This window comes from Mobula birostris, chromosome 5 (genome assembly GCF_030028105.1).
Source record: "Mobula birostris isolate sMobBir1 chromosome 5, sMobBir1.hap1, whole genome shotgun sequence".
Classification (NCBI taxonomy): domain Eukaryota; kingdom Metazoa; phylum Chordata; class Chondrichthyes; order Myliobatiformes; family Myliobatidae; genus Mobula; species Mobula birostris.
The window spans coordinates 13,205,424-13,233,299 of record NC_092374.1 but is presented as its reverse complement, the minus strand read 5'-3'; the positions used below and the strand labels follow the sequence as shown (position 1 = coordinate 13,233,299).

Below are 27,876 nucleotides of genomic sequence, written 5' to 3'. Positions count from 1 at the left end.
CTTGCTCTTAATTCATGCATTTGTATAAGAAGTAGGAGCAGGATTTGTCCCCATAACCTTTAACCCTGCTGTGCCACTAAATATGATCAGGTTTGCTTTCATCGTGATATGGTTCATCTTCCAGATTGTTCCTTTTATCTCCTCAAAATATCTATCAATCTATCTAACTCTGCTCTGAATATATTCATCTTCCACGCCTCTCTGCAGTACAAAATTGCAAAGATTCACAACCTTGTGAGAAAAGAAATCCTTCCTCACAGAGGCCTTAAATGGATGCTGTATGCTGAAACTCTCTCCTGAGTTCTAGATTCCTTCACAACATAACCTCTCCAAAATCTCCTTTATCATCTTCTTGGCATCTTAGACGAATCAATAAGATCACTTATTCCAATAAGTAACAGCCCCCACCCCCAACCCGTTGAGCTTTGCACATTCTCTTGGGCAGATAATGGTCGTATGGTGGTGTACAGTTTTGTTTCTACAATATGCTAACAGGAATTTTAACATTACATATAAGAAAGAGGTCATGCTACCCCCCACCCCAACCCCAACCCCGCCAACACTCCAGCCTATGTGGAGCCATCCATTTCAGTGAACGGCCAGCAGCTCCAGGCAGTCAACAAGTTCAGCTATCTTGGCAGCACCCCCTTGAGCAGTTAGCATTGACAACTAGGTCAGCTGCAGGATCGCCAAGACGAGTGCCAATTTTGGGATACTACGCGACACTGTCTGGGGGCAAAGGGGAATTACTTTGAAGACCAAGCTGATAGTCTACCATGCTATCACCCTATTCGCTCTCCTCTATGTGTGCGAAATGTGGACTGTGTACATGAGACATGCATGTAGGCTGAACCACTTCCTCTTGTCATGCCTAGGGAAGTATCAATTGGCAAGACAGAATTCCTGACATGAAAGTGCTGTCTGCAGCAAACATGCCCACCATCTACACAATGCTGATGAAAAATGAAGTCAGATGGGCAGGCCATGTCATTGGGATGTCAGATGATTGCATTCCCAAGCAGTTCTTCGGAGAGCTTTCCACAGGGAAGCACTCTCATGGTGGTCAGCGAAAACTATTCAAGGGCACACTCGAGGCCCTTGACCTTGATCACACTTGGAACATGCAGCCTTACATGCTCATCCTGGCACAGCCTTCTCAATAGAGATGCCACCAAAGCTGAAAAAAATTGCAACACTGAAGTAGAAAGGAAACAACACAGCAGAAAGAACAAGCAGCAGGCACCCCAACTACAGAACCTTCACACACTTGTCCTACGTGTGGGAAGTACTTCCTAGCCTTCATCAGTCACCTCCAGACACACAAATAATAAACAAGGATATCATGGGTCCTCATCTCTTGTGATGGATGCATGCACACACACTCACCGTGTTTTGATTAGGTTGCCCATAATGAAATTCTAACTTGTCCATTTTACTGCCATTCCACTTGTGTTCTGGTTCCCTCCATGTCCTTGTCTTTAAATATACTCAGTACCTGAGCCCTGCAGCCTTTTGAGGCAGTAGATTCCAAAGCTTAACATCTGTTTGTACATCTCAGTTGTAAACTGTTGATCACATCCTGAGACTGTGTCCCATTTATTCTAGATTCTGTAGCTTTAGGATCTGGTTCCTTTTCCTGCAAGTCCTTTTCAGAAAATTGTCATTTTCAGTGAGCACATCTCATTCTTCTGAGCTCATCAGTATTGGCCAACCTTAGCAGTCTCATCAGGACAACTCACCTCCCTCATTCCAGCAGCCAGTCTATTGAACCTATGCTACACTGATTGCAGAATGAGTCAGTCCTTTTTTAAGAACAGAGAATAAAATTACAGGAAATTTTACCCAAATGCTTTACCTAAATTTATTTCATGTTAAATAAAAACAGAATGTACTAAAAATGCAAGCAGATTAACTGCAGAGAAACGGCTAGTGTTCCCAGGTCAATGTTCTTTTATTCATGGAGATATGAAAAGGTCTCAAGGCTTACGTGTCTACTTTATATAGTTTGGATATTTCAGTCTCAAAGTAGTTTTTTTTTAAATTGGAGGAAGCAATGGGTTAAGCACACACAAGCTTTTGTGGAACGATGAATGACACCATTCATATTTCTGAAGTTATGTTAAAGCAAGTTTCTAAATTCCCTTCAGAACCAGAGGACTTGGAAACAGAGGCTCTTGAAGAAGGAGACCAGATGAACAGAGATGATATCCCAGTGGCCCCAGTTACTGTAGATGCATGGGAAAAAGAAAGTGATGAAGAAAGGTGAATGGAATGCACAGCTTTCCTTCAGAGTTTATCAAAGTCTCCAAACAACTGCATTGCCAATTAGCCATTGTATTTAATGCAAGATGATGCACTCTCTAAACTTTGTGTTTATTCTTTATTCTTCTTTTCTTTTGTTCTTGTATTCAACTATTCAATTTCTTTCACTCCAAAATGCTATCAACCCATGTTAAACTTGCAAAGTGCAGTGTTGTTATTTCTATGTGCATGGCTAAGAGATGGATAACTAAAGTTCATCAACCATTGGAGAAGAAGGCACCATAAATTCTGCTGCAGTGAAATTGTATTGAATGAGTCGAGATAAATCTCAAAAATAAAGCAAATAGCTTTCTTTGCTTAAATTTGACCAAATGCTGGAAATCTCTTTGCCAGCTAAAAGCAAGGTTGCTAGCAGCAAATGAATGTTTTAGATAAAAGGGATGCAGTTGCCAAACCTCAATTGTAGTATGATATACACAAACATGAGAGATTCTGCAGATGCTGGAAATCTTAAAATCTTAGCATATTGGAAATTGTGAGCCACACACACAAAGCTACTGTTATGAAGCCAAACTCAGCCTGGAAAAGAAATCTTCATATTCTGTCTGGGTGGCCTCCAACCTGATGATTTGCATACCAATTTCTCCAATTTCCAATGATTTCTCCCCATCCTTTGTTCTCACTTTTTCCCATTCCTCATTGTGGGTACCGTCTCACTGCTTCTCTTCTCCTCACCTATCCATCAACTTCTTTTGGTTACCTTCCTCCTTTCCTTTTCTCCTTAGTCCACTGCCCTTTCCTTTTAGGTTCCTTCTTCAGTCCTTTATTACTTCCACCTCCCAACTTCTTAGTTAATTTTCCCCTCCCCTACATACCCACCTTCCCTCTCAAATAGTCTCACTTATCTCCTACCAGCATGTTCAACTGCTTATTGTGGCTTCTTCCCCTTTTTCAATCTCGATGAACGTTGTCAACTCAAAACATTGACTGTTTCATCTCTGCCATAGATGCTGACTGACTTGCTGAGTTCCTCCAGCATTTCTGTACTATAATATGACTGTATCAGAGGAAATGTTTCCATGCATAGAAACATAGAAAACCTACAGCACAATACAGGTCCTTCAGCCCACAAAGTTGTGCCGAGCATGTCCCTACCTTAGAAATTAATAGACTTCCCCACAGCCCTTTACTTTTCTAAGCTCCATTGATTTGTGCATGGATAGATGACCATAGAGTATATTTTTCCTGAGATTGTAATGGCTGGTACTAGTGAGTGGGGGTGGGGGAAATGTGAAAGAGGTGTCACTACAACACAGAAACTGGTCCTGCAACCCATCTAGTTTGTGCCAAATTGTTATTCTGCCTAGTCCCATCAACCCTCACCTGGACCATAGTCCTCCATATTCCTCTGATCCTTTTACTTTATCCAAGTTTCACTTAAATTCTGAAATCGAGCTTGCATACACCTCTTCTGCTGGCAGCCCATTCCACACTCGCACCAGCTTCTGAGTGATCTTCCCTTCATCTACAATCTCCATTAATAGTCTCACCCAGCCTCAAAAAGAAAAAGCCTGCTTGTATTTACCTATTTGACCTACTTATACCCCCATCAAAATGTTGTATAACTCTCACAATGTGCAAGTCTGTTTTTTTACATGGAGTAATGGGGGCCTGGAATGTAATGTCAGAGATGGAGGTAAAAGCAGATTACACGAGCGTTTAAATACTTTTAAGTAGACATGTCAATGTGCTGAGAAGGATACATGTCAATGTGCTGAGAAGGATGGGATATAGTGAATGTCCAGTGAAGAGGGATTAGGTTGAAATAGTTTGGCATAACATCATGGGCTGAAGACCCTGTCCTGTGCAATATTGTTCTTACGTCCTAGAAGTTACTGCAAGAAAGCATCAACTTGTTTAAGCCCAGTTTCTTTCTCTTGAAGAGGAAATGAATTTGAGATGCAACCTTTATTTATGAATTGGTCATTTTGCAACAGAGGGTAGAATTTAAGGGATTTGTCTTGCACCTGTGTCAGTGTTAACCATCTATTATTATATACACCACCTTTTCTCCCCTCACAGACCACTAGATGATGCTGTTGCACAAGCCGAAAAGACACAGCAGCGTGCCGGACTCACTGAGGAAAAGCTGATTGAATCAACAGATTCCAAAGTGAATGCTGGTCAGTTTCAGTTGCTGTTTGCTTCATGCTCTGCTAACTTTTTTTTTGCTCCACTTTACTTGAATCTCTTGCCAGTTTCAGAAACTTTGCTATTCTGATACATTTTGGTACTTTTGTTAGGTATTCAAGTCATGGCACAAAATATTTGCAAAATAATTAGGCTCCATTTTAATGTAAGACCATAAGACATTGGAGCAGAATTAGGCCATTTGGCCCGTTGAGGCTGTCTGCCATTCGGTGATGGCTGATTTAATACGGGCTGAGTTTATTCACCTCAGTAAAAGTCAAGGAAGAACCTGACTGATGTGTCCAAGGTTATGAGTTCAATGATGGGTAGAGACTATAAGACCTTAAGATATCGGAGCAGAGTTAGGACATTCTGCCCATCAAATCTGCTCCACCATCAGGGCTGATTTACGATCCCTCTCAATCCCTCTCAATCCCATTCTCCTGTCTTCTCCTCATAAAGTTTGCCACTCTGACTAGTCAAGAACCTATCAAACTCTGCTTTACTCAATGACTTGACCTCCACAGCTATCTGTGGCAATTAATTCTATTAATTCACCACCTCCTGGCTAAAGTAATTTCTCTTCATCTCCATTCTATTCTGCGGCTGTGACTTCTGCTCGTAGATTCATCCACTATAGGAAACATACTCTCCACATCCACTCATCTGGGTCTTTCAATATTCAATAGGTTTTGCTGAGATCCACCTCATTCTTCTCAGAGTAGACACTTTCCCAGGAGCTGAGGAGTCTGTAACTGGAGGGCACATGATTTACCTCTAGGGTGATTGAAATCAAGAATGCACTGCTTGAGCAGGGGTGGAGGCAGAGACTCACACTTCAGAAGTGTTCAGGTGAACATCAGGCAGTAGATGCAAAAGTTTCAGAGCAGGCAATATCATGGTGAAGGTAGCTTTTAATCTGCTGCTACATAAAGATTTTGAATGGGCCTGTTGTGCACTAAAAATAAGCTCTCAATCTCTACTCTGTCAAAAACCCTTTCATTTTACCTGTCTACTGCACTGTTCAGTAAATGTAACACTGTGTTCTGCATTCTGTTTTGCTTTATCTTCATATTGTTGAGACATATGTACCATGATTTGTCTGGATAGCACAAGAACAAAGTTTTTCGCTGTATCTCAGTACATGTGATAACAATAAACCAGTTACACTTGAAATGTAATGAGATCAGGTGCTAGAAAATGGGATTGGTTAGATTGTTACTTAATGGCCAGAATGGACACAGTGCAACGAAAGGCCTTTTTCAATGCTTTATGATTCCATAATGTAATTACTTTTACCTTTTGTTGAATTATTTAACCTTGTCAGCTCAATAACTTGTACAAATATTTTCCTTTGGAATCTCGTTCTGTGATTCCCTCTTGATTGATTACTAAACAGAGACTCAACCAACTTAAAATCTTATAAGTTTAAAAAGAAATTTCCATAACCAGTTTTTAGTTTTTTTTAATTTAAAGTTTGTTTCTATTAATACAACTGGGCATATTGTTATCTTGTGTATTCAGATCTATCTTTCTTGTCAAACAGAGGGATGTGCTATTGAGACTCCACCAAGTGAACCGTTTTTCCAGAAGTTACCACCTTTACAGGACAGAGCTGCAGCCATGTTGTCGAGGGAATCCTCCCAGGAAGAGGCAGCAGGATCTAAACCATTGTCCTGGTCTTTATCTCCAGCAAATTCCAAAGGCAAACAGTCTCTGTTGATTGGGTTATCAACTGGATTGTTCGATGCATACAATCCAAAGGTATAGAAATCCTATGCTGTTGTGCATAAAGGAATTGATGGTAGCTCTCAGGGAAGTGTTAACAATGGGCTCAGTGTTTTCCAATTGGAACATACAGCATTTTTCAATAAAGCGCAGAGACCACTACTGACCAGACATTTTATGATCCATAGTGGATGCATGAAGAGACAGTGCAGTATCCAGTTCCCTGTATCATTTTATCAGAGGAGCTAGATAAACCAGATATAAACCTTGTTGACTGTAGATGCTTTCCGAATATCATACTTCCATTTTTTGTACAGCTTTCGGCAACCTGAGTACAGTGATTAGTTGACAGGTTAATGATTTGCTCAGTGGGATGTTGGCTAGAAGATTATCTAATTGGGGAAAGCACTGAGTTTTTTCTGATTAGATTTGTCTGCATTTGCTCATCTGGTCATTTATTCTAGAAATGTTTGTTGATGCTAATCCTGTTTACAGTGTATATAAATGGTTTAGATATGGAGCAGCCTTGTGGACTGAGTTCAGGAGCAATGCTGTTCTGAATTGGAAATGGGGAACAGTCTGAGAAAGATTTCAAATGATAAGGAAAATGCAATTGAAAGTAATTTTGTTTACTGTAAATATTGGCTTCTCTGCACATTAGTTCCTATCACTTGTGGATTTGGGTGCCTCTACTTAGACTGTAGTGTCTTTGAAGTGAATGGTAAATTTACCCATTTGATCCTCCGTTGTATCTCAGCCATGCGTGTGACCTATTCCTCTTTGCGGCCCATTGTGTGGCTAATGATTTAAGTGAGTGAGTATTTTTAAAATTAGTGCTCACACTTTGATCTGTTCGGGTCAGTGGCTACGGGATCGCGATGTATCACAGAGTCACCAGAGAGACGCAGTTGGTAGATATAAAGCAGTCTTTCATAAGGCGCTCTCTGAAGGAAGAGGCCTGTTCAACCCAATATTGCATGACATTTTATATGCTAAAGGACAATTTTATATTTACAGTATATCTACAATGCTTCCTTTGAATTACATATAACCTTCACACTTCCTTCGTCACACCCACACTCCAGACATCCAAAATGAACGTTAATCAGCATTGTCTGGTTTTTCAATTAACTGCTGTACCTAGCTTAAGGAATCTGTTGTCCAGAGCTGCATTTTAAATTCAATCTACAGTACACATTCAAGTCTAATTATTGGTTGCTGAAGTTAATGTTTTGCTGTATACCCCAAGACCAAAATATGCCCTAACAGGTGAAATTCATCACTTAAGATGACTATTGTGGAAAGAGACTCCTAGTTCAAATGTCTAGCTTAGGTTGAATACATGTTCCTCTTCTACAGATGCTGAGGACCTGCTCACTCCCTGACCTCAATAAAATGTTCAAGACGTACATGGATGACAGTGCACCAGATGCCCCTGAAGATAATCTTGAACTGGATGATATCGAAGATGAGCCCATCAAGGATGAGTATCACTCAGATTCAGACACGTGCGTTATGTTTTTTTTTATTAAATTCTTCACTTTGGAATATTGTTAGAGACTCCCACTTCAAATGTCTAGATTAGGTTGAAAGTAAGAGAAACAGAAATGACTTAGTTCAATTCAGCTTTGAGTTTGATGCAAATGTTATGGAGAAAAAAGGGCCTGTTCCTGTTCTGCTCTGCAGTACGTGCTGTTGTCATTTTAATCTTGTATCAAATATGATCATTGAGTACTTTGCTCAGTTTTAAGTTGAGTATTGCTGTAACCTTTTTGAAAATGTTTCCAAGGTTATTTCTTGGATCATGGGTTAAATCCATGGTTGAATCCAAAGACATGCATTAAATCCATCGACTTGTTACTACTTGCTGCAATCCTTCTCTGTTATTCCTGTGCAATTTTAAATTACAACAGCTGCTGTTATGTGGCATCCATGTTACGTATGTCAGAGTTATAGTTGAAAAGCAGACCACTTCAGCCTATTTAAGCTCCTCCTGGACCTCTCCTACTCTCTTCATCTATCATCCCTCAAAGGTCTACTTAACTCCTTAGTGTACAGGTTGTAGTGACCTCCATATTTTGACCACTCTAATAGCCAGTTTTATGTCTTCACTCTCCCTCCTGAAAAATTTTGACTTCACTGTCAAAATTTTTAGCTCTTTGGCTTATATACAGAATGCAATTATATGAATAAAAAATGTTTAGGGTTGAAGCCATTAATTTCCATCACCATCATAAACCTCTCCAATAGACTTCCACTCTGTACCTCCGCCTCCCCAGAACTAACTGAAACTGAACTAGACTGCGGAATGTTCGGGTCATAAAGTGCCATCTCTGTAATTTCACACATTGCCGTTCCTACCCAGAGATAGCTGCTTCTGAGAGGCTCATCGTATCTTTTCCTCGAGCTGTGGTTAGCCCAAGACACAGATTCATCTTGCTGTGCTTTCATGGGGATCCCATACCAGGGTCCATTAGCACTGGAGAATTGCAACAAGTTTGCACTCCACTGTAGAGTTGAACAGCAGAGACGACAGATTCACTGTTTGCAAATTCAGATATGCCTGCACTAAAGTCCTTAACCCATTGTCATTCATGTGATATTGCTGGCTTTTAGCCAGCTTGATGCAGGCTAAAAGTCTAATTTTAAAATCTTCTTCCTGGTTTTTAAACATCTAATATTTTACTCATCCTAATCTCTAATCACCAATCCTGTCATGGATCACATAGAAAAATAACTCAATGTCCTGTTCACAAAACTCAGATTAAAAATCCAATTAGATAATTACTGCCCATCATTAATAGTGGTGGAAATATTGACAGATGGTCCAACTTTCCAATAACCTGCTCACTACTTCCAGAATTGCTGAGCTCCAGAATTCATCATGGCCTTGGTCTAAGAAAGGACCAAGGAGCTGAATTGCAGAGATAGGTGAGAGTGACTACCCTTGACCAAGAGCCTAGTCAGTCTTGGGCATTAAGGGGGAAAAATCTCCAACAGTTGGAGATTTTCCTCCATGTATGAGGGTAGTTATCATTGTTGACAGGCAATCATTGCAATCCTGTAATATCGCTTCCTTGGAGTAGTATTTTAGGCCAAACCATTTTTTTAACTTTTCAGTCATGATCCACCTTCCTTCCATCACGAGGTAAAAAATGGAGATGATTGCACCCTGTTAATTCCATTTCAACTCCTTAATAATACATTCTCGCCAGCAGCATAATCCAGATAACACGAGCTGATAAATGGGAAGCTCCCTAAGCAACAGCATTATTGGAGTCACTTCAACAGATCCCTGCTCAACCTCGGGCAAGTGAGGATGACAAATGCTAACTTCTGTCAGCAATATAAACATCCTGCAAAATGAATAAATTAAAGGAACTCCATCTAGTCCAAGCTTTGTGAATAACTCCCAATTTTATAGGATTGCCATGGACAGCTATGGCTTTGCACTCTTGTATTCCTTCTTAATTGTGTCAATGACTGATAAGTAGTTAAGTGCTCACATTTTAAGTGCGTGCTGAATTAGGAGAAAAAAAAATGAAATGAACAGAAGAAAAGACGTGGAAGGAAGGACTGATGAAGTAACAAGATTCAAGATTTTTTATTGTTGTTTATCAATTTACAAGTGTAAAGAATAACTAAATGATTGTTACTCAGGATCCAATGTAGCATAAGCATAAAGAAAACAAACAGAAAAATAAAATTAGCTTGTATGTACATAAAGTGGCACTAGGTACAAAAATATTTGTGTGTAAGGTGACTGACAGAAAATGATAAATGTGTAGTGAGGTGGAAGTGTTAATCAGCCTGATGGCTTGGGGAAATAACTTTTTAAGGCTAGTGCCCATGGTGTGGATGTTGCATAGCATCTTCCCTGATGAAAGTGGGGCACGGTCCATGACCAGGGTGGGTGGGATCCTTTTGTAATATTGCTGGCCTTTATCTGGCACATTGGTGTGTATATATGACCTTGATGGGACAAGGAAAGGAACAACAGGTTGCTGGTGCAGAAAGGATGGCATTTGGCTAAAGGGATAATCAATTAGTGGGTTTAGAAGGGTGTCAATGATAATAAAGTCTCTACAAGCATCTGGTCTCAGGGAATACTGAGAGATTGGTATCAGACAGGGAGATTAGTATTTAGCAGCTTCACGTCCGATGTAGAGGTTGGAGGATTATAATGCCTATTTGAAAGATGAGGTACTGAAGCCCAAACTCTTGTCAAGCTTCATTGGAGAAGTGCATCTGCCCATGCAACCAGGGAAGTATTTTTGTCCTGATCCTAAGGTTAACTGTTGCATTGTGATCACTTTAATTATTTGTGTCTTGCAGCATGTTTGGTGAGGCCGATGCAGACGATTTGCAGGAGCTTCAGGCATCTATGGAGCGTCTGTTACACGAGCAGCCCAGTGAAGGGTTCAGTGAAGAAGAAGAAGAAGTGGCTTCCAATTCAAGTCCTCCTGAGGAAAGTGTTTATAATGTGGAGTCCTCAATGAATGGAGTTGAGGGGGAAGAAGATGAAAATCCAGCAAGTAGCAGTGACCAAAGCGCAATTCATGAAGAATGGCATTCAGGTTACTTTTGCTGTGTTCTTTTATATTAGTACATGCAACTGGTAAATACAATGTCCAATACTATAGTTAAGTGAGTAGCTATTTAACTGTATGCTATGGATTTTCACCATGTTTTATACAATACTTTCAAATTGGTGGCGAAGATCATTAATTTGCATTAAGGCAAGTATTTCCCATCATTTGACTGAAAGGATGATGGTGGATGACTGGAGGCCCACGACCAGTGGTGTTCACCAGAGCTAGGTTCTATTTGTGATCTACAGTATATTAATAATTTGGATAAGTATACTCAGCATGATGTGTAAGTCTGTAGACGACACCAAAATAGCTCCTGTCATTGACAGTGAAGATGGTTATCCAGATTTTCAAAGGGATGTTGATCAGCTGGGTAAGTGGGCCAAAGAATGGCAAACAGAGTTTAACTCAGATAAATGTAAGATATTGCATTTTGAGATGACAAATGAGGATAGGACTTTCACAGTAGAGGAGTGTTGTAGAACAAAGGGATTGTGTGGCAACACTTGTGGGCTGCCCCCAATACATCCTTAGGTGTATTGGTTTTAAATGCAAAAGGAGCATTTAATCGTATATTAACATGTCCATGTGATAAATCTGAATTTAGGAATACGAGTACATGGTTCCCTGAAAGTGGTACCACAGGTAGACAGGATGGTGAAGAAGGCTTTTGGAATACTAGCCTTCAGTCAGGGCATTGAGTGTGGAAGTTGAGATGTCTTGTTGCAGTTGAACTGTCAGTGAGATCACATTTGGAATATTGTATCCAGTTTTGGTTGGCTGCTACATACCTGCCTGCATTCTTTCCATCTATTTATGTGTGAGAGAGTGTAAATTGAAGTCATTTGGGAAAACAAGGAAGAGGGGAAATAGGATTCATCAGATTACTTTGGAAGTCTCCATGGACCCTAATGAATTCATTACTTCTGGGTGCTGTCAGTCAATTAACCTCAAATTTATCACATTATATGTCATCTTCTGTGTCTTAGGGCATGCCCTTCTAGCTTGTTCTACATTTTTCTTACAGCCTGCATCGACACCCAGCATGCACTCATCAGCAAATTTAGATATATGTGATTCATCTCATTAAAGTCTCTAATATAGAATTGAGTATTTGGCGTCCCATTACCAAACTGTGTGGCTATCCCTGCCCAGCCAATAACATGAAAATTATCAGTTTGCTTCTATTTTCTCAATTCATCAACTCATCCTCAATCTATACTAGTAGTATGTTACACCCAAAGATGTTGTTTACTATTTTTAATAATCTTTTGTTATGCCTTACTGAAGATCTCCTAAAAGTACAAATGCACACTATCCACTGGTTACAACCTCAGAATCAAAAATAAGTTGTCCCTTTTATAATAATGGCATCATTTTCATGGTGCTGTATTATCAATTCCTTAATAAATTATTTCAGCCATTTTCAATACCAGCTGTTGGCTTACAAAATGCCAGTCAAGTGTTGATAATTCTTACAGTGTGGGAAATTTAACTTGTGGATGGGGTAATTAGGTTCAGGATATTCTCTTGTCAGGCATTAGGGTGTTCCTGCTGAAGTTCTAAAACCTGGCACAAACCAAATTCATTCTCAAATTGATAACCTCAGCAGTCTTGTCTGGTGACAAGAGGGTATCTTGTCAAGGTATTGTCAAGGTCCCACACAGGAGATTAGTGTGCAAACTTAAAGCACACGTTATTGGGGGTATGGTATTGATGTGGATAGAGAATTGGTTGGCAGACAGGAAGCAAAGAGTGGGAATAAACGGGACCTTTTCAGAATGGCAGGCAGTGACTAGTGGGGTACCGCAAGGCTCCGTGCTGGGACCCCAGTTGTTTACAATATATATTAATGACTTAGACGAGGGAATTAAATGCAGCATCTCCAAGTTTGCGGATGACACGAAGCTGGGCGGCAGTATTAGCTGTGAGGAGGATGCTAAGAGGATGCAGGGTGACTTGGATAGGTTAGGTGAGTGGGTAAATTCATGGCAGATGCAATTTAATGTGGATAAATGTGAGGTTATCCACTTTGGTGGCAAGAGCAGGAAAACAGATTATTATCTGAATGGTGGCCGATTAGGAAAAGGGGAGGTGCAACGAGACCTGGGTGTCATTGTACACCAGTCATTGAAAGTGGGCATGCAGGTATAGCAGGTGGTGAAAAAGGCGAATGGTATGCTGGCATTCATAGCAAGAGGATTCGATTACAGGAGCAGGGAGGTACTACTGCAGTCGTACAAAGCCTTGGTGAGACCACACCTGCAGTATTGTGTGTAGTTTTGGTCCCCTAATCTGAGGAAAGACATTCTTGCCATAGAGGGAGTACAAAGAAGGTTCACTAGATTGATTCCTGGGATGGCAGGACTTTCATATGATGAAATACTGGATCGACAAGGCTTGTACTCTCTGGAATCTAGAAGATTGAGGGAGGATCTGATTGAAACATATAAAATCCTAAAGGGATTGGACAGGCTAGATGTAGGAAGATTGTTCCCGATGTTGGGGAAGTCCAGAACGAGGGGTCACAGTTTGAGGATAAAGGGGAAGCCTTTTAGGACCAAGTTGAGGAAAAACTACTTCACACAGAGAGTGGTGAATCTGTGGAATTCTCTGCCACAGGAAACAGTTGAGGCCAGTTCATTGGCTATATTTAAGAGGGAGTTAGATATGGCCCTTGTGGCTAAAGGGATCAGGGGGTATGGAGAGAAGGCAGGTATAGGGTTCTGAGTTGGATGATCAGCCATGGTCGTACTGAATGCTGGTGCAGGCTCGAAGGGCTGAATGGCCTGCTCCTGCACCTATTTTCTATGTTTCTATGTCAGAGGGCTCAGAAATGCCATAACCTTGAAATCTTCAAAAAAAAAGAAACACATCCCTTTTAACCCCATTCTTCTGCCTTCTCCCTATAACCTTTGACACCATAACTAATCAAGAACCTATCAATCTCTGCTTTATATATACCCAATGACTTGGCCTCAAGTCATCTACGGCATTGAATTCCATAGATTCACCACCCTTTGGCTAAAGAAATTCCCCCTCATCTCCGTTCTAAAGGGATTCCTTGTATTCTGAGGCTCTGCCCACTAGTCCTAGACTCTCCCTCTATAGGAAACGTCCTCTCACTGTCCCCTCTATCTAGGCCTTTCAATATACTATAGGTTTCAATGAGGTTCTCCCTTGTACTTCTGAACTCCAGCCAAATGTCATCCTTCTGACATTTGGCTGTTTACAGCTTTTTCTTGAATCAGGGATTTGGCATACATGTCATGATCTTAACAATTGCATCCAGGACAGATTTAAGCTCAAAGGTTCATTTATTATCAAAGTATGTATGTATACATACTTTTTGTATACATACCAGTTGCTAAGTACAGCTTCCCTAATGGTTGACAATTTTCTGAATTCCTCTTTCAGAATCAGAATCAGAATCAGGTTTATTATCAATGGCTTGTGATGTGAAATTTGTTAACTTAGCAGTAGCAATTCAATGCAATACATAATCTAGCTGAGAAAAAGATAATTAAAATAAATATAATAAATCAATTACAGTATACATAGACACTAGGAAATCTGCAGATGCTGGAAATTCAAGCAGCACACACAGGAAATGCTGGTGGAATGCAGCAGGCCAGGCAGCATCTATAGGAAGAGGTACAGTCAACGGTTCAGGCCGGGACCCTTTGTCAGAACTAGCTGAAAGAAGAGATAGTAAGAGATTTGAAGTAGGAGGGGGAGGGGGAAATCCAAAATGATAGGAGAAGACAGGAGGGGAGGGGTGGATCTAAGAGCTGGAAAGTTGATTGACAAAAGGGATACCAGACTGGAGAAGGGAGAGGACCATGGGACGGGGAAAAGGGGGGAGGGGAGCCCAGAGGGTGGAGAGCAGGCAAGTAGTGAGAGGGACAGAGGGAGAAAAAAGAGAGAGGAAAAAGGGGGGGGGGGCAATATATTAAATAAATAAATAAGGGATGGGGTGTGAAGGGGAGAATAGGCATTAACGGAAGTTAGAGAAGTCAATATTCATGGCATCAGGTTGGAGGCTACCCAGACGGAATATAAGGTGTTGTTCCTCCAAACTGAGTGTGGCTTCATCTTGACAGTAGAGGAGGCCGTGGACAGACATATCAGAATGGGAATGGGACATGGAATTAAAATGTGTGGCTACTGGGAGATCTTGCTTTCTCTGGCGGTCAGAACGTAGGTGTTCAGCAAAACAGTCTCCTAGCTGCGTCAGGTCTTGCCAATATATAGAGGGCCGCATCGGGAGCACCAGATGCAGTATATCACCCCAGCCAACTCACAGGTGAAGTGTCACCTCACCTGGAAGGGCTGTCTGGGGCCCTGAATGGTGGTGAAGGAGGATGTATAAGGGCATGTGTAGCACTTGTTCGGCTTACAAGGATAAGTGCTGGGAGGAAGATCGGTGGGAAGGGATGGGGGGGGATGAATGGACAAGGGAGTTGCGTAGGGAGCGATCCCTGTGGAAAGCAGAAAGAGGAGAGGAGAGAAAGATGTGCTTGGTGGTGGGATCCTGTTGGAGGTGGCGGAAGTTACGGAGAATTATATGTTGGACCCGGAGGCTGGTGGGGTGGTAGGTGAGGACAAGGGGAACCCTATTCCTCGTGGGATGGCGGGAGGATGGGGTGAGAGCAGATGTGCGTGAAATGGGAGAGATGCGTTTGAGAGCAGAGTTGATGGTGGAGGAAGGGAAGCCCCTCTCTTTAACAAAGGACATGCACCGTTTGGATTATCAACCAACACAACCTAACAATATGATGGAGGCAGCCCACAAGTGTCATCACACAATCTGACACCAACATAGCATAGTTCTTTTAAAAAAGGAAGACACCTCCTTCGTCCTGGAATGAAAAGCCTCATCCTGAGAACAGATGCGGCGGAGGCGGAGGAATTGTGAAAAGGGGATGGCATTTTTGCAAGGTTCAATGTCCATTTAGGAATCGGATGGCAGAGGGGAAGAAGCTGTTCCTGTATTGCTGAGTGTGTGCCTTCAGGTTTCTGTACCTCCTACCTGATGGTAACAGTGAGAAAAGGGCATGCCTTGGGTGCTGGAGGTCCTTAATAATGGACGCTGCCTTTCTGAGATACCACTCCCTGAAGGTGTCCTGGGTACTTTGTAGGCTAGTAGCCAAGATGGAGCTGACTAGATTTACAACCTTCTGCAGCTTCTTTCGGTGCTGTGCAGTAGCCCCCGCCCCCCATACCAGACAGTGATGCAGCCTGTCAGAATGCTTTCCAGGGTACAACTATAGAAGTTTTTGAGTGTATGTGTTGACACATCAACTCTCCAAATTCCTGATAGTGTATAGCTGCTGTCTTGCCTTCTTTATAACTACATCAATATGTTGGTACCAGGTTAGATCCTCAGAGATGTTGACACCCAGGAACTTGAAGCTGCTCACTCTCTCCACTTCTGATCCTTCTATGCAGATTGGTATGTGTTCCTTCATCTTACCTTTCCTGAAGTCCACAATTAGTGCTTTCATCTTACTGACCAGGTTATTGCTGCACTCACTCCTGTAAGCCCTCTCGTCACCACCTGAGATTCTACCAACAATGGTTGTATTGTCAGCAAATTTATAGATGGTATTTGAGCTACGTCTAGACACACAGTCATGTGTATATAGAGAGTAGAGCAGTGGGCTAACCACACACCCCTGAGGTGCGCCGGTGTTGATCAACTGCAAAGAGGATATGTTATCACCAATCTGCACAGATTGTGGTCTTCTGGTTAGGAAGTTGAGGATACAGAGGCCCAGGTTCTGCAACTTCTCAATCAGGATTGTGGGAATGATGGTGATTCCCACTAACTGCAATTTCTCAATTTCCATCTATTTCGGGCATGTTGCTGAAATCCTTTATGGTCGAAACCAGTGGATGATGCATGTTTCATTTATTTGCCTATCCGTTTTCATTGTTTATTACCTCAACTCACCTTCTGTTAACTCTTTATTTGAATGTCTATAGACATTCTTTCCATCTGATTTCAGTATTTGTAGCTAGGTGTATCTTGTGTTTTGACTTAAAATGCCCTATTAGTCTTTTAGGCATTCTTTGATTTTTTTTTGTTTATATTTCTCCACTCTTCTGCTTAGCTACTAGATTCTACACAAATATATGCTCTTTCTTTAACTCTGAAGTTATAGTATGCTTTTTTAGTTGACCACAAAAATACCTTTTGAATTTTTTTCTTTCAGCTTGGAATGTGTCCTGTTTATTCTGAAAGAAACTTTTAAATGTCTGCCACTACACTTTGGCTGACTGATGCCTTAAGCAAATTTACCAGTCTAGTTACACTAGCTCTGCTGTCATGCCCTAATTAAGATGCAAATACTAATGGTCTCTTCTTCGTCAACCTGATGGAGTTTGATCATGTTACGATCATTGCATCCTGGAGGTGCCGTCACTATGAGGTCAGCTATTAATCTTACCTCGTTGCATAATACCATATCTAGTTCCGCCTATTCCTTTTGTTGATACAGAACATTCAGTCCTAAGCAAAAGTTAAAATCACGTACCTTTTTCCTTTGTGCTGGTGTGTGGTTGCTGTTAGAGCCTCGTGCACCATTTCCACAAGTTATGAAATATGCTGTAGGAAAAAATGCCATTAAGCTGGAGAGAGCACCAAGGAGATTTAACTCTGTCAGGGTAGCCTCCAACCTGATGACATGAATATAGATTTCTCTAATTTCCAGTAACTTCTCTTTCTCCCCCCCGCCCCCATTCTCTTTTTCCATTCCTGTTCTGTCTCCCTTGTTTACTCTTTCTCTTCACTTGCCTATCACCTCCCTCTGGTGCCCCCCTCCTTCCCTTTCTTCTGTGGTCCGCTCGCCTCTCCTGTCAGATTCCTTCTTTGACCCTTTGCCTTTTCCACCTATCACCTCCTCACTTAAAACACCGTCCCTTCACCACCCACCTACCTTCACCTCACCTGGTTCCATCTCCTTCCCCTAACCCCATCTTGTCCTGGCTACTTCCCCCTTCCTTTTCAGCTCCGATGAAAGGTTTCGGCCCAAAACGCTGGCTCTTGATTCTTCTCCATAGATGCTGCCTGACCTGCTGAGTTCCTCCAGCATTTTGTATGTGTCACTCTGGATTTCCAAAATCTGCAATATATTTTGTGTTCTTAGGTGTAAAAACTTGATTGACATCCTGATTGTGCCTGAAGATTGGGTGTACGATGCCTGCGTGGAGAGGGTTAGTTTCCTATTTTCTTCCAATGTAGATGGCCATTCAGCGCAAGTCTACGCCAGCTTTCAGAGTAGTCCCGTCAGTCCCATTCACCTCCCCATTTAATTTCCTTGAAACCCAACTCACATGACAGCAAGTTTCCACCATCCCAACACTTCTGGCAATCTGCAGCAGTCCATTCAAGTCTTTGGGATTTGGGAGGAAGCTAGAGCACTGGAGGAAACCCACATGATCACAGAAAGAACGTGCAGGTTCCATACAGCTCATATCCAAGATTGGAATCAAACCTGGGCTGCTGAAGCTGTATGGCAGCAGTTATATCTATTGCACCATTCCAGTAACCTGCACTAACTAATTCAATACTGTATTGGCCTTTGTCTGAAAGTGGGACAGGAAGTTCAAACATCTGTGCAGTGTCTGGACTCCTAAGTTACTGCATTGGTTTGAACACTGAAAATCAGGAAGCATATTTTAACTCTGGGTGGGCTGCAAAATAAAAAAAAATTGCATAACCTGACTTGTATCTTAGAGGGTTATCTTGATGAAGTTCATAAATTAAGCCATTTGTTAACAGTAGTCATATAGCTGTTTCCTTTGGCAAAGTTGTCAATGGCTCAGATTTAATCTATTTTGGAGTAATTCAGGAAGCAACTTTTCATCTAGGAAACTATGAATAAGGTTTAATTTATCTTTTCAAGGTTGATTAACGTGTTTGGTTAAAGCCTCTCAAAGTTCAAAATAAACTTAATATCAAGTACATATGTCACCATATGCTATCCTGAAACTAATTTTCTTGTGGGCACTTAAAGTAATTACAAAGAAACCCAATAAAATCAGTGAAAAACTGCACACAACAAAGATGACAAACAATTCGTGTTCAAAGAAGCAAATTGTTCAAATATAAAAAAGGCATATTACAGGTGAAAGTTTGTGAGTTAAAGTACAAATCAAAAGGCTGACTGGTTATTTTATTTAGAGTACAGCATGTTTCTAAGTGATGTGATGGGGTTGCAGTGTGTTACTGGGAATATGGAAGAGAATGGTGTGATGATACAGATGTTGGAACGAAATTGTGTCAACCCAAGTAACCATTGAATACTCAGAAACACGATGAATGGAGTGAGAGAAGATTGTTGAGCTTTCTTCAGTGCAAGATAAATGATTGTAGAATGTTTATTTTGGTTGCCTGTATGTTGGACATCCCAAGCCACTGAGAAATCCACAAAGTGGTGTTTGTATTTGACTAATGCATAATACATACTCTCTTTGCATTCCTCGTGACTAATCCCATGGGAATTGATGCAGTTTATTGGAGTACACACTGATTTTTGTCAGGACGATTGTTGGTCTTCAACCACTTAAAACCACCTCACCAGTAAGCTGCTCCTGCAGGCTGGCTGACAGTTGTTGGCAATATCTCGAATTGAGCTCATTCAGTTGAGGTATCTGACACTGTTAATTCAATCTACCATTTAGTACCATCTACCATGAAAAGATAAAATGTTGGAAACACTCCAGAGAACAAACAATGAGGGGACTAGATCTATCACATGGCCTAAACATTTTTTTCTCTCTCCACAAATGCTGTTTGATCTGCTGATTATTTCTAGCATATAGATTTCTATGATTATCTTTGTCAAGCACTTGTTTTTGCTGTTCATTTTGGTATAATCCTGCAGGCTAGCATAATGTTGAATCCATAGTCGTTTAAATGGCTTGACTCCAGTTCAACACACAAAATGCTGGAAGAACTCAGCAAGTCAGACAGCATCTATGCAGTGGAATAAACAGTTGACATATCCAGCCAGGACCCTTCATCAGGACTTGAAAGGAAGGGGCCATGAGCCACAATAAGAAGGTTGGGAGAGAGGAAAGGAGTACAAGCTAGGAGGTGGTAGGTAAGACCTTTTCAATTTGACTGCCATGGCCTCCTTTACTGCCACAATGAGGCCAAACTCAGATTGGAGGAGCAATGCCTCATATTCCGTTTGGATAGCCCAAACACAATGGCATGAGCATCAACTTTTCTAATCTCTGGTAAATACTAACCTCATCTCCCTTCTCTCATTTTCATTCCAATTCTGCTTACTCTTTCTTGCCCATCACCTCTCTCTGGTTCTCCTTCCCCTTCCTTTTCTTCCATAGTCCACTGCCCTCTCCTATTAGATTACATCTTCAGCCCTTTGTCTTCCACCTGCACCCTCACAGTTTTTTTCATTTCCACCACCCCTCAACCCCACAATCTCCTTTCCTCTCATCTGGTTTCATTTATCACCTGCCAGCTTGTACTCTTTCTCCTTCTCTTCTTCCCCTCCCCCACCCCCCAGTTTCTTATTCTGCTTCTTCCTGCTTTTCCAGTCCAGATGGAGGAACTCAGCCTGAAACAGTGATTGTTTATTCCCCTCCATAGATGCTGCCTGACTTGCTGAGTTCCTCCGGTATTATGTGTGTGTTGCTCAAGATTTACAGCATCTGCAGAACCTCTTGTGTCTATGATACTGGTTGAATGTCTCACTGGCCTGCACGACAACTACAAATAGTGGAGTGGAATTTAGAATGGAGAAGAGAGGAATTTTTTTTAGCCAGATATTGGTGAGTCAGTGGAATTCTTTGCCACAGGCAGCTGTGGAGGCCAAAATTTTAAGTATACTTAAGGCAGAGATTGATAGATTCTTGATTGGTCAGGGCATGATGGGATATGGGGAGAAGCAGGAGACTGGGGCTGAAAATTGAATCAACCATGATGAAATGGCAGGAGCAGGCTTGATGGGCCAAGTGGCCTAATTCTCCTCCTGTATCTTATGGTCTGAAATCAGTTGCTATATTCAGCACTGATGCCCTTGAATGAGAATGTAAGAGACACACTGTCAAACTAAACTTCCAGTTATGATTGGAGCTGAATCACCAATTACCAAGTTTGAGTTCCTGTGTGATGTTACCCTTTTTCACAATTTGTTATCGGGTAAGATGAGCTTAGTGTAGAAATTAAGAACTATCAATACAGTGATGTGATCTTCAGAAAAGATGAACTTGCGAAGTAGCGTGATGCTGTAGTGGTAAAGTGAAGGGAGATGGTATGGGATTGTGATGCAATGTGGGGTTTAACTTGGTCAACATAAAGAAGAAACATGGAGTGTAAATCTAAAGCAAATTGTTCCAGGTCTCATTATCCGTCCAATTATTTTCCTCTCCCTTCAGCATACATTTTCTGTGACTATCACAGACTCATAGTCATAGTCATACTTTATTGATCCCGGGGGAAATTGGTTTTCGTTACAGATGCACCATAAATAATTAAATTGTAATAAAACCATAAATAATTAAATAGTAATATGTAAATTATGCCAGAAAATAAGTCCAGGACCAGCCTATTGGCTCAGGGTGTCTGACCCTCCAAGGGAGGAGTTGTAAAGTTTGATGGCCACAGGCAGGAATGACTTCCTATGACGCTCTGTGTTGCATCTCGGTGGAATGAGTCTCTGGCTGAGTGTACTCCTGTGCCCAACCAGTCCATTATGTAGTGGATGGGAGACATTGTCCAAGATTGCATGCAACTTGGACAGCATCCTCTTTTCAGACACCACCGTCAGAGAGTCCAGTTCCATCCCCACAACATCACTGGCCTTACGAATGAGTTTGTTGATTCTGTTGGTGTCTGCTACCCTCAGCCTGCTGCCCCAGCACACAACAGCAAACATGATCGCACTGGCCACCACAGACTCGTAGAACATCCACAGCATTGTCGGCAGATGTTAAAGGACCTCAGTCTCCTCAGGAAATAGAGATGGCTCTGACCCTTCTTGTAGACAGCCTCAGTGTTCTTTGACTAGTCCAGTTTATTGTCAATTCGTATCCCCAGGTATTTGTAATCCTCCAGCATGTCCACACTGACCCCCTGGATGGAAACAGGGTTCACTGGTACCTTAGCTCTCCTCAGGTCTACCACCTGCTCCTTAGTCTTTTTCACATTAAGCTGCAGATAATTCTGCTCACACCATGTGGCAAAGTATCCTACCATAGCCCTGTACTCAGCCTCATCTCCCTTGACCTCCCAAAGGTCCTACCCTGACTAGTGTTGGCAGCAGGCGAAGCACGAACAGATTATCAAGTCATGGAATGTTTGGCTGAACCAAACGAAGTGTGCAATTAGCCCATTGGAATTAAATGTCACTGACACTTCATACCATAATTAAGTATGTAGATGTGCTTGCACCATTACTGGTCTGGTAATCCAGAGAACTGGACTGATCATTTAGTGAACCAAACTCAAAGTAAATTTATTAATGAAGTCATCATATGCTTCCCTGATAAATTCATTTTTTACAGGCATTCACAGTAAAACAAAGACATGTAACAGAATCAATGTACAAATTCAACTGTGACAGCTGTGGGAATTTTATTCCAATTTTAATGAAGGTACTTTTAGCAGTAATGTCCTATTAAGAAAGAAATTCCTGCTCTGTCTGATATGTAATTGCAGACCTACACTGATGTAGTTGACTTTAATATGCCCTCTGAAATGTCCACACTGTTCAAGGACATTTGGAGGTGAGTAATAAATACAGTCTTGCCTCTGAAGCCATCATCTCATGAGTTCTTTAAAGAACCCTACTTGACATCCAGTTTAATGACCAGCAATTTTAGTAATGTTCATTGGGTGTAAAAAGGGGTTAAAGACAAAAGAAAGTATTTAAGAGTGGAACAGCCTCTTGGAGCTCTGCTTCCTGTCTAGAAAGGTGTTGAACATTAGAGCAAAATAGTCATCGTAGCACTTATAGAATAAATCTTTGGAATTAGAAACACATGTAGTTTGTGAAAATATTGGCATTGTTGACTTACAGAGGAATGGCTACAAGCGGAAGATGAGGACGAGTTGAAGCTAAGCTGGTATAACAGGTTTCGTAAAGGTAGAGCTGGTAAGTTAGATGTAGTATGAACATGATGGACCAGGAGACAACAGGTATGATCATGAAGATGTGAGATCTGCAGAAGACAGATGTAGATTATATAAAAAGTGACCTTAGCAAAAGCAACATATTGGTTTTTGCCATCATCCCCTTATCAATAGTTAGAACTTGACTGCAAGGAGCTCCCAGAGGAGGGACAATAGAAGAAAGTGATGCAGGTGTGGCAGCTTTGCCTCGGTTATCTGTGACCACTTCTAAACAAGTAACATAGATAATTGCTGCATCATTTGTAGTGCAAACTGTGTTCTCATAAAAATTTTGAAACATTAACTGTTTTTCTATCTCCACAGATGGTGCGCAATCAGTTAAGAACTTGGTCTTATTTTATTATTTTTTCGTCCCTTGGTGCTGCGTTGAAAACCTTTGTTTATTCTTCAGCATGTCTAAAATGTCTTTCTTGGGACTATTTGGAGTGCACTCAGTGTTGTTCTATTGGTGAATGTGTCAATTAATTTTCACAGGCAGCAACGAACAGATCAAATTACCTTTATTTTACTGTTATTCTGATTTTTTTTTCCTCTTTGGAAGAGTGACTGCCAGTGCAGAGTGGAAGTTACCTGTTGTGACTGGAATGGTGTGATCCAAAGAGGGAAAGGGAGCCTCTGTTTTCAAACCTCATATGAAAGTAATTTGGATGAATACTTGAGTCAGGTTGGGTTGGGAGTTGGGGATTGGGGGGTGGGGGGTGGTTGCCGCTCATTGTGTAATTCTGTTTGATATACCGGCCCAGCCAAGACCAATAAAATAGCATAATGTTTAAGACACCAGAGGGAAGTACTTTGGAGCTAGAGAAAATCAAGTGGGGTATGGAGGTCTTGATTTAAGATTCAAAGTTCAAGTTTATTTATCACATGTACATCAAAACATACAGTAAAATGCTTTCCAAGGATGTGCAAGTGTCACCACACATTCCAGTGGCAATGTGACAGGTTTTATCTTGTAACACACAGATCTAATTGAAAGCTCCAACGGGATCCCACCACCAAGCTCAGCTTTTCCTCTCCCCGCCCCCCCCCTTTCTGCTTTCTGCAGGGATCGTTTCTTACGCGACTCCCTTGTCTATTCGTCCCCCCCATCCCTTCCCAACGATCTCCCTCCCAGCACTTATCCTTGTAAGCGGAACAAGTGCTACACATGCCCTTACACTTCCTCCCTCACCACCATTCAGGGCCCCAGACAGTCCTTCCAGGTGAGGCGACACTTCACCTGTGAGTTGGCTGTTGTGATATACTGCATCCAGTGCTCCCGGTGCGGCATCCTATATATTGACGAGACCTGACGTAGGCTGGGAGACCGTTTCGCTGAACACCTACGCTCTGTCCGCCAGAGAAAGCAGGATCTCCCAGTGGCCACATATTTTAATTCCACGTCCCATTCCCACTCTGATATGTCCATCCATGGCCTCCTCTACTGTCAAGATGAAGCCACACTCAGGTTGGAGGAACAACACCTTATATTCCGGCTGGGTAGCCTCCAACCTGATGGCATGAATATTGACTTCTCTAACTTCTGTTAATGCCCTTCCTCCCCTTCTTACCCCATCCCTTATTTATTTATTTATTTATTTATTATTATTATTTTTCCCCTTTCTTTCTCTAACTTTCTTTCTCCCTCTGTCCCTCTCACTATATCTTCCTCTGGTGCTTCCCTCCCCTTTTCTTTCTCCCTAGGCCTCCCATCCCATGATCCTCTCCCTTCTCCAGCCAATTTTGCCAATCAACTTTCCAGCTCTTAACTCCATCCCTCCCCCTCCTGTCTCCTCCTATCATTTCGGATGTCCCCCTCCCCCTCCCACTTTCAAATCTCTTACTATCTCTTCTTTCAGTTCGTGCTGACGAAGGGTCTTGGCCCGAAACGTTGACAGTACCTCTTCCTATAGATGCTGTCTGGCCTGCTGTGTTCCACCAGCATTTTGTGTGTGTTGCTTGAATTTCCAGCATCTGCAGATTTCCTTGTGTTTGCATCTAATTGAAAGCTGTTGGGTTGTTCAACTGCTTAGGTCATATCCTTCTCCATTCCTGCCTTCTGCTTTTGATATCCTGCATAGATATCCATTCAAAGGAACAAGTGACTGAGTTATAAATATATGTAAAACTAACAAAGTGCTTTTATTTCTGTTGAGTCCAGAGAAGTAAGTAAGTTTATCATTAATCATTTTGGGGTTGCACAAAAACTGAAGCTCCTCCTCAGGGGTCCCTGCTAGGGATATAAAAATGGGCAGGATCAATGAATATGTCCAAAGGGTAGTAAAAAGCCACCGACTGCAGACCAATTATCTTTCATTTCTGGTGTCTGACAAGAGTCTGCAATCTCTGGTTCTTTACTACCGTCTGAATGAACATAAAGAATCAGTTCCTTCCATCCAATTCTGTCTTTTCAGGTTGAGTTCAAAGTAAGTTTATAAGCAAAGTACATATGTCACCATACACTATCCAGAAATTCATTTTCTTGTAAGCGTTTACTTTAGAACAAAGAAATACAATAGAATCAGTGAAAAACTACACACAAAGGTTAACAAACAACCAATATATAAAAGAAGTCTATGCGAGTACAAAATAGTGATAAATAAATAATACTGACAACATGAGTAGTAAAATCAGGTCAGTGTTGAGGTGGTTCGGGAGGCTGATGGTTGAGACTGCTTCTGATCTTTTTGCTGTGGGAACTGTCATCACTCTTGAGCTCAAGACAAGATGCATCAACTTTTATTGCTCCTTGGATCTTGAATATGACAATAAAGTATAGCTTGAGCTTGTTTTATGCAGTGCATATTTCCTCAGTTTATGTAACCTTCCTTTGCGTCTCAGAGACCGTCCGTCTCAAGACACTGTGATGTCTCTGATACAATGCAGTGACCACATTTCTGCCCTCCAGGCTTTGCTGCATGGAGATATCTCCCACTGGCTTATGAACACAGAACTGAACACATGCATGATCCATAAACTACAAGTAAAATTAGAAGGATTTTTTTTTCCTTTCCAGAGATCAATAAATCCATAAAATAGATGTCTTGTTGAAATGCGCTATTCTCTTGAGCACCAAAACAGGAATAAATAGCTGATTAACAACAGCATGAAGATTACAACAGTGGTCAAGAAAGGAGTGAATGGATGCTGTGTATAACATTTCCTTTGTAACATGAATTGCTGGGGTCAGAGTTGTTTCATATATCTTCAGGCAAGAAAGAAATCTTAAAGGGGATTAAATGTATAGAAGAGAGGCTTTCATAAAGTGGATATTTTAGTGAGAGATTTTGTGGACAGAGGCCTTTTTATTTTGGAGTTCATACAAATTGGTATACAAATTTTTTGCGGGATCTAGATAGGATAAATGCAAGCAGGCTTTTTCCACTGAGATTGAGTGAGACTACAACTCAAGGTCATGGGTTAAGGGTGAAAGATCGACCTCTTTAAGGGGAACACAAGGGGGAACTTCAATCAGGGTAGTAAAGGTACAGAATGAGCGACCAGTGGAAGTGGTGGATTTGGGTTTGATTTCAACATTTAAGAAAAATTTGGATGGGTACATGGATGGGGAGGGGTATGGAGTCCAGGTGCAAATCGATGGGACATATTACCGAATAATACATAGTTCGGCATGGACTAAATGGGCCAAAGGGCCTGTTTCTGTGCTGAAGTATTGTGACCGTCAGCAAAATTTGTTTTTCGATTGATGTACCCTTGCAATATTGCTTTGCACTTTTATATTTTTATTGAAAAATAAATTATTTTGGTTGGAATGTATATTTTTACTTTCTGAGTAATAAATTGATTATCCTCCAGTGGCTACTTGGCTGCTCAAAGTGAATGGTAAAAATTAATAAAATATTACTTTACAGCTGAAGAACATTGGCCTTCATTATAGAAACAGTTTATTCAGCCACTGTGGTGTTTGTCTATATTACACAGTCACATCAATTAAACTAAAGGAGAAACAGATCATTCCTAATGACACCTACAGGATAATAGTTGGAGCTTCACTTATTATCAAACTCTAATCTAGCCCTAATTTGTGTTTTATAATTCTCAGCTATTTCATAACTTAAAAGTGTTGGGCAGATCACTTTTTTCCCCCTTTCACTTCCAATCTAACACATCCTTCACTACAGGTACCGTGACATTAACAGCTGTATGCCTACTGACAGCAGAAATTGCCAAAGTACTAATGAATGAAATTTGCAATGGTTTGTAAAATAATCCCCATGAAATTAAGCTGTCTGCTGTAATTAAGTTACTTTTAAAGCTGCAGGAAGAACACTGATCTGAATGTGTTTATGCAGGTGGATGACGTGCTGAGTTTTGTGACTGTTGCCTCAAGCTCTCTGCTTTTGCAATTTGTGCAGATGACAGTGAAGAAGACATTGCGGGTGAAAGTGCAGAGTTTGACAGCGTTTTCAGCCGACTGGAAGAACTGCGAATGACTCTGGAGCAAGAAATGGGCTTTGAAAACTTCATTGAAGCTTACAACAAAGTTAAGGTTGTTAATTCTCAATATTCTGTTAAGGTACAGAATGGCTTGCTGCAACAAAGCTGAGATGTAGCTCGGGCTTGAGAGTTTGTGCATTCACGAAAATAATTCCATAAATGATAATCTCCATAATGTGCACTTTTAATGTCTATACTGGCTGTCCTTGGAGTAAAAATTCTGACTGTCAAAATCTGATAGAATTTTTCACTGATTCAAGTTCAAAGACGGGGAGAGAAATAAATCTGCCATTGTGTTATTAGTTCAGTTTATTGTTTAAGTTTAAATTCCAATGAATGGGGAAACTGAGGTATTAGGGTGAAACTTTATTTTCTTGGGTGATCTGCTAATCTTAAGGTATGGATTTCTTGTTGAAGTTTGCCTTTACAGGCTGCAAAGGTTGATGGATTTTGGGATTCAGTTCAAGATTGTTTAATGTCATTTCCAATACAGGACTGAAA

The 27,876-nt window shown here is 41.2% G+C and overlaps 1 protein-coding gene across 5 annotated transcripts in view; it reads left to right on the top strand.

Moving 5' to 3' along the window:
• The window catches only part of nek1 (NIMA-related kinase 1), a 148,880-nt gene that overhangs the window by 100,655 nt on the left and 20,349 nt on the right, over positions 1–27,876 (top strand). For all 5 annotated transcript variants that reach the window (XM_072257636.1, XM_072257633.1, XM_072257634.1 and 2 more), the window contains 6 exons: positions 2,148–2,262; positions 4,345–4,445; positions 5,999–6,216; positions 7,540–7,688; positions 10,516–10,757; positions 27,294–27,427. In XM_072257636.1, coding sequence (XP_072113737.1) covers positions 2,148–2,262; positions 4,345–4,445; positions 5,999–6,216; positions 7,540–7,688; positions 10,516–10,757; positions 27,294–27,427 — 959 coding nt within the window. The remainder of the gene's footprint in view (positions 1–2,147; positions 2,263–4,344; positions 4,446–5,998; positions 6,217–7,539; positions 7,689–10,515; positions 10,758–27,293; positions 27,428–27,876) is intronic.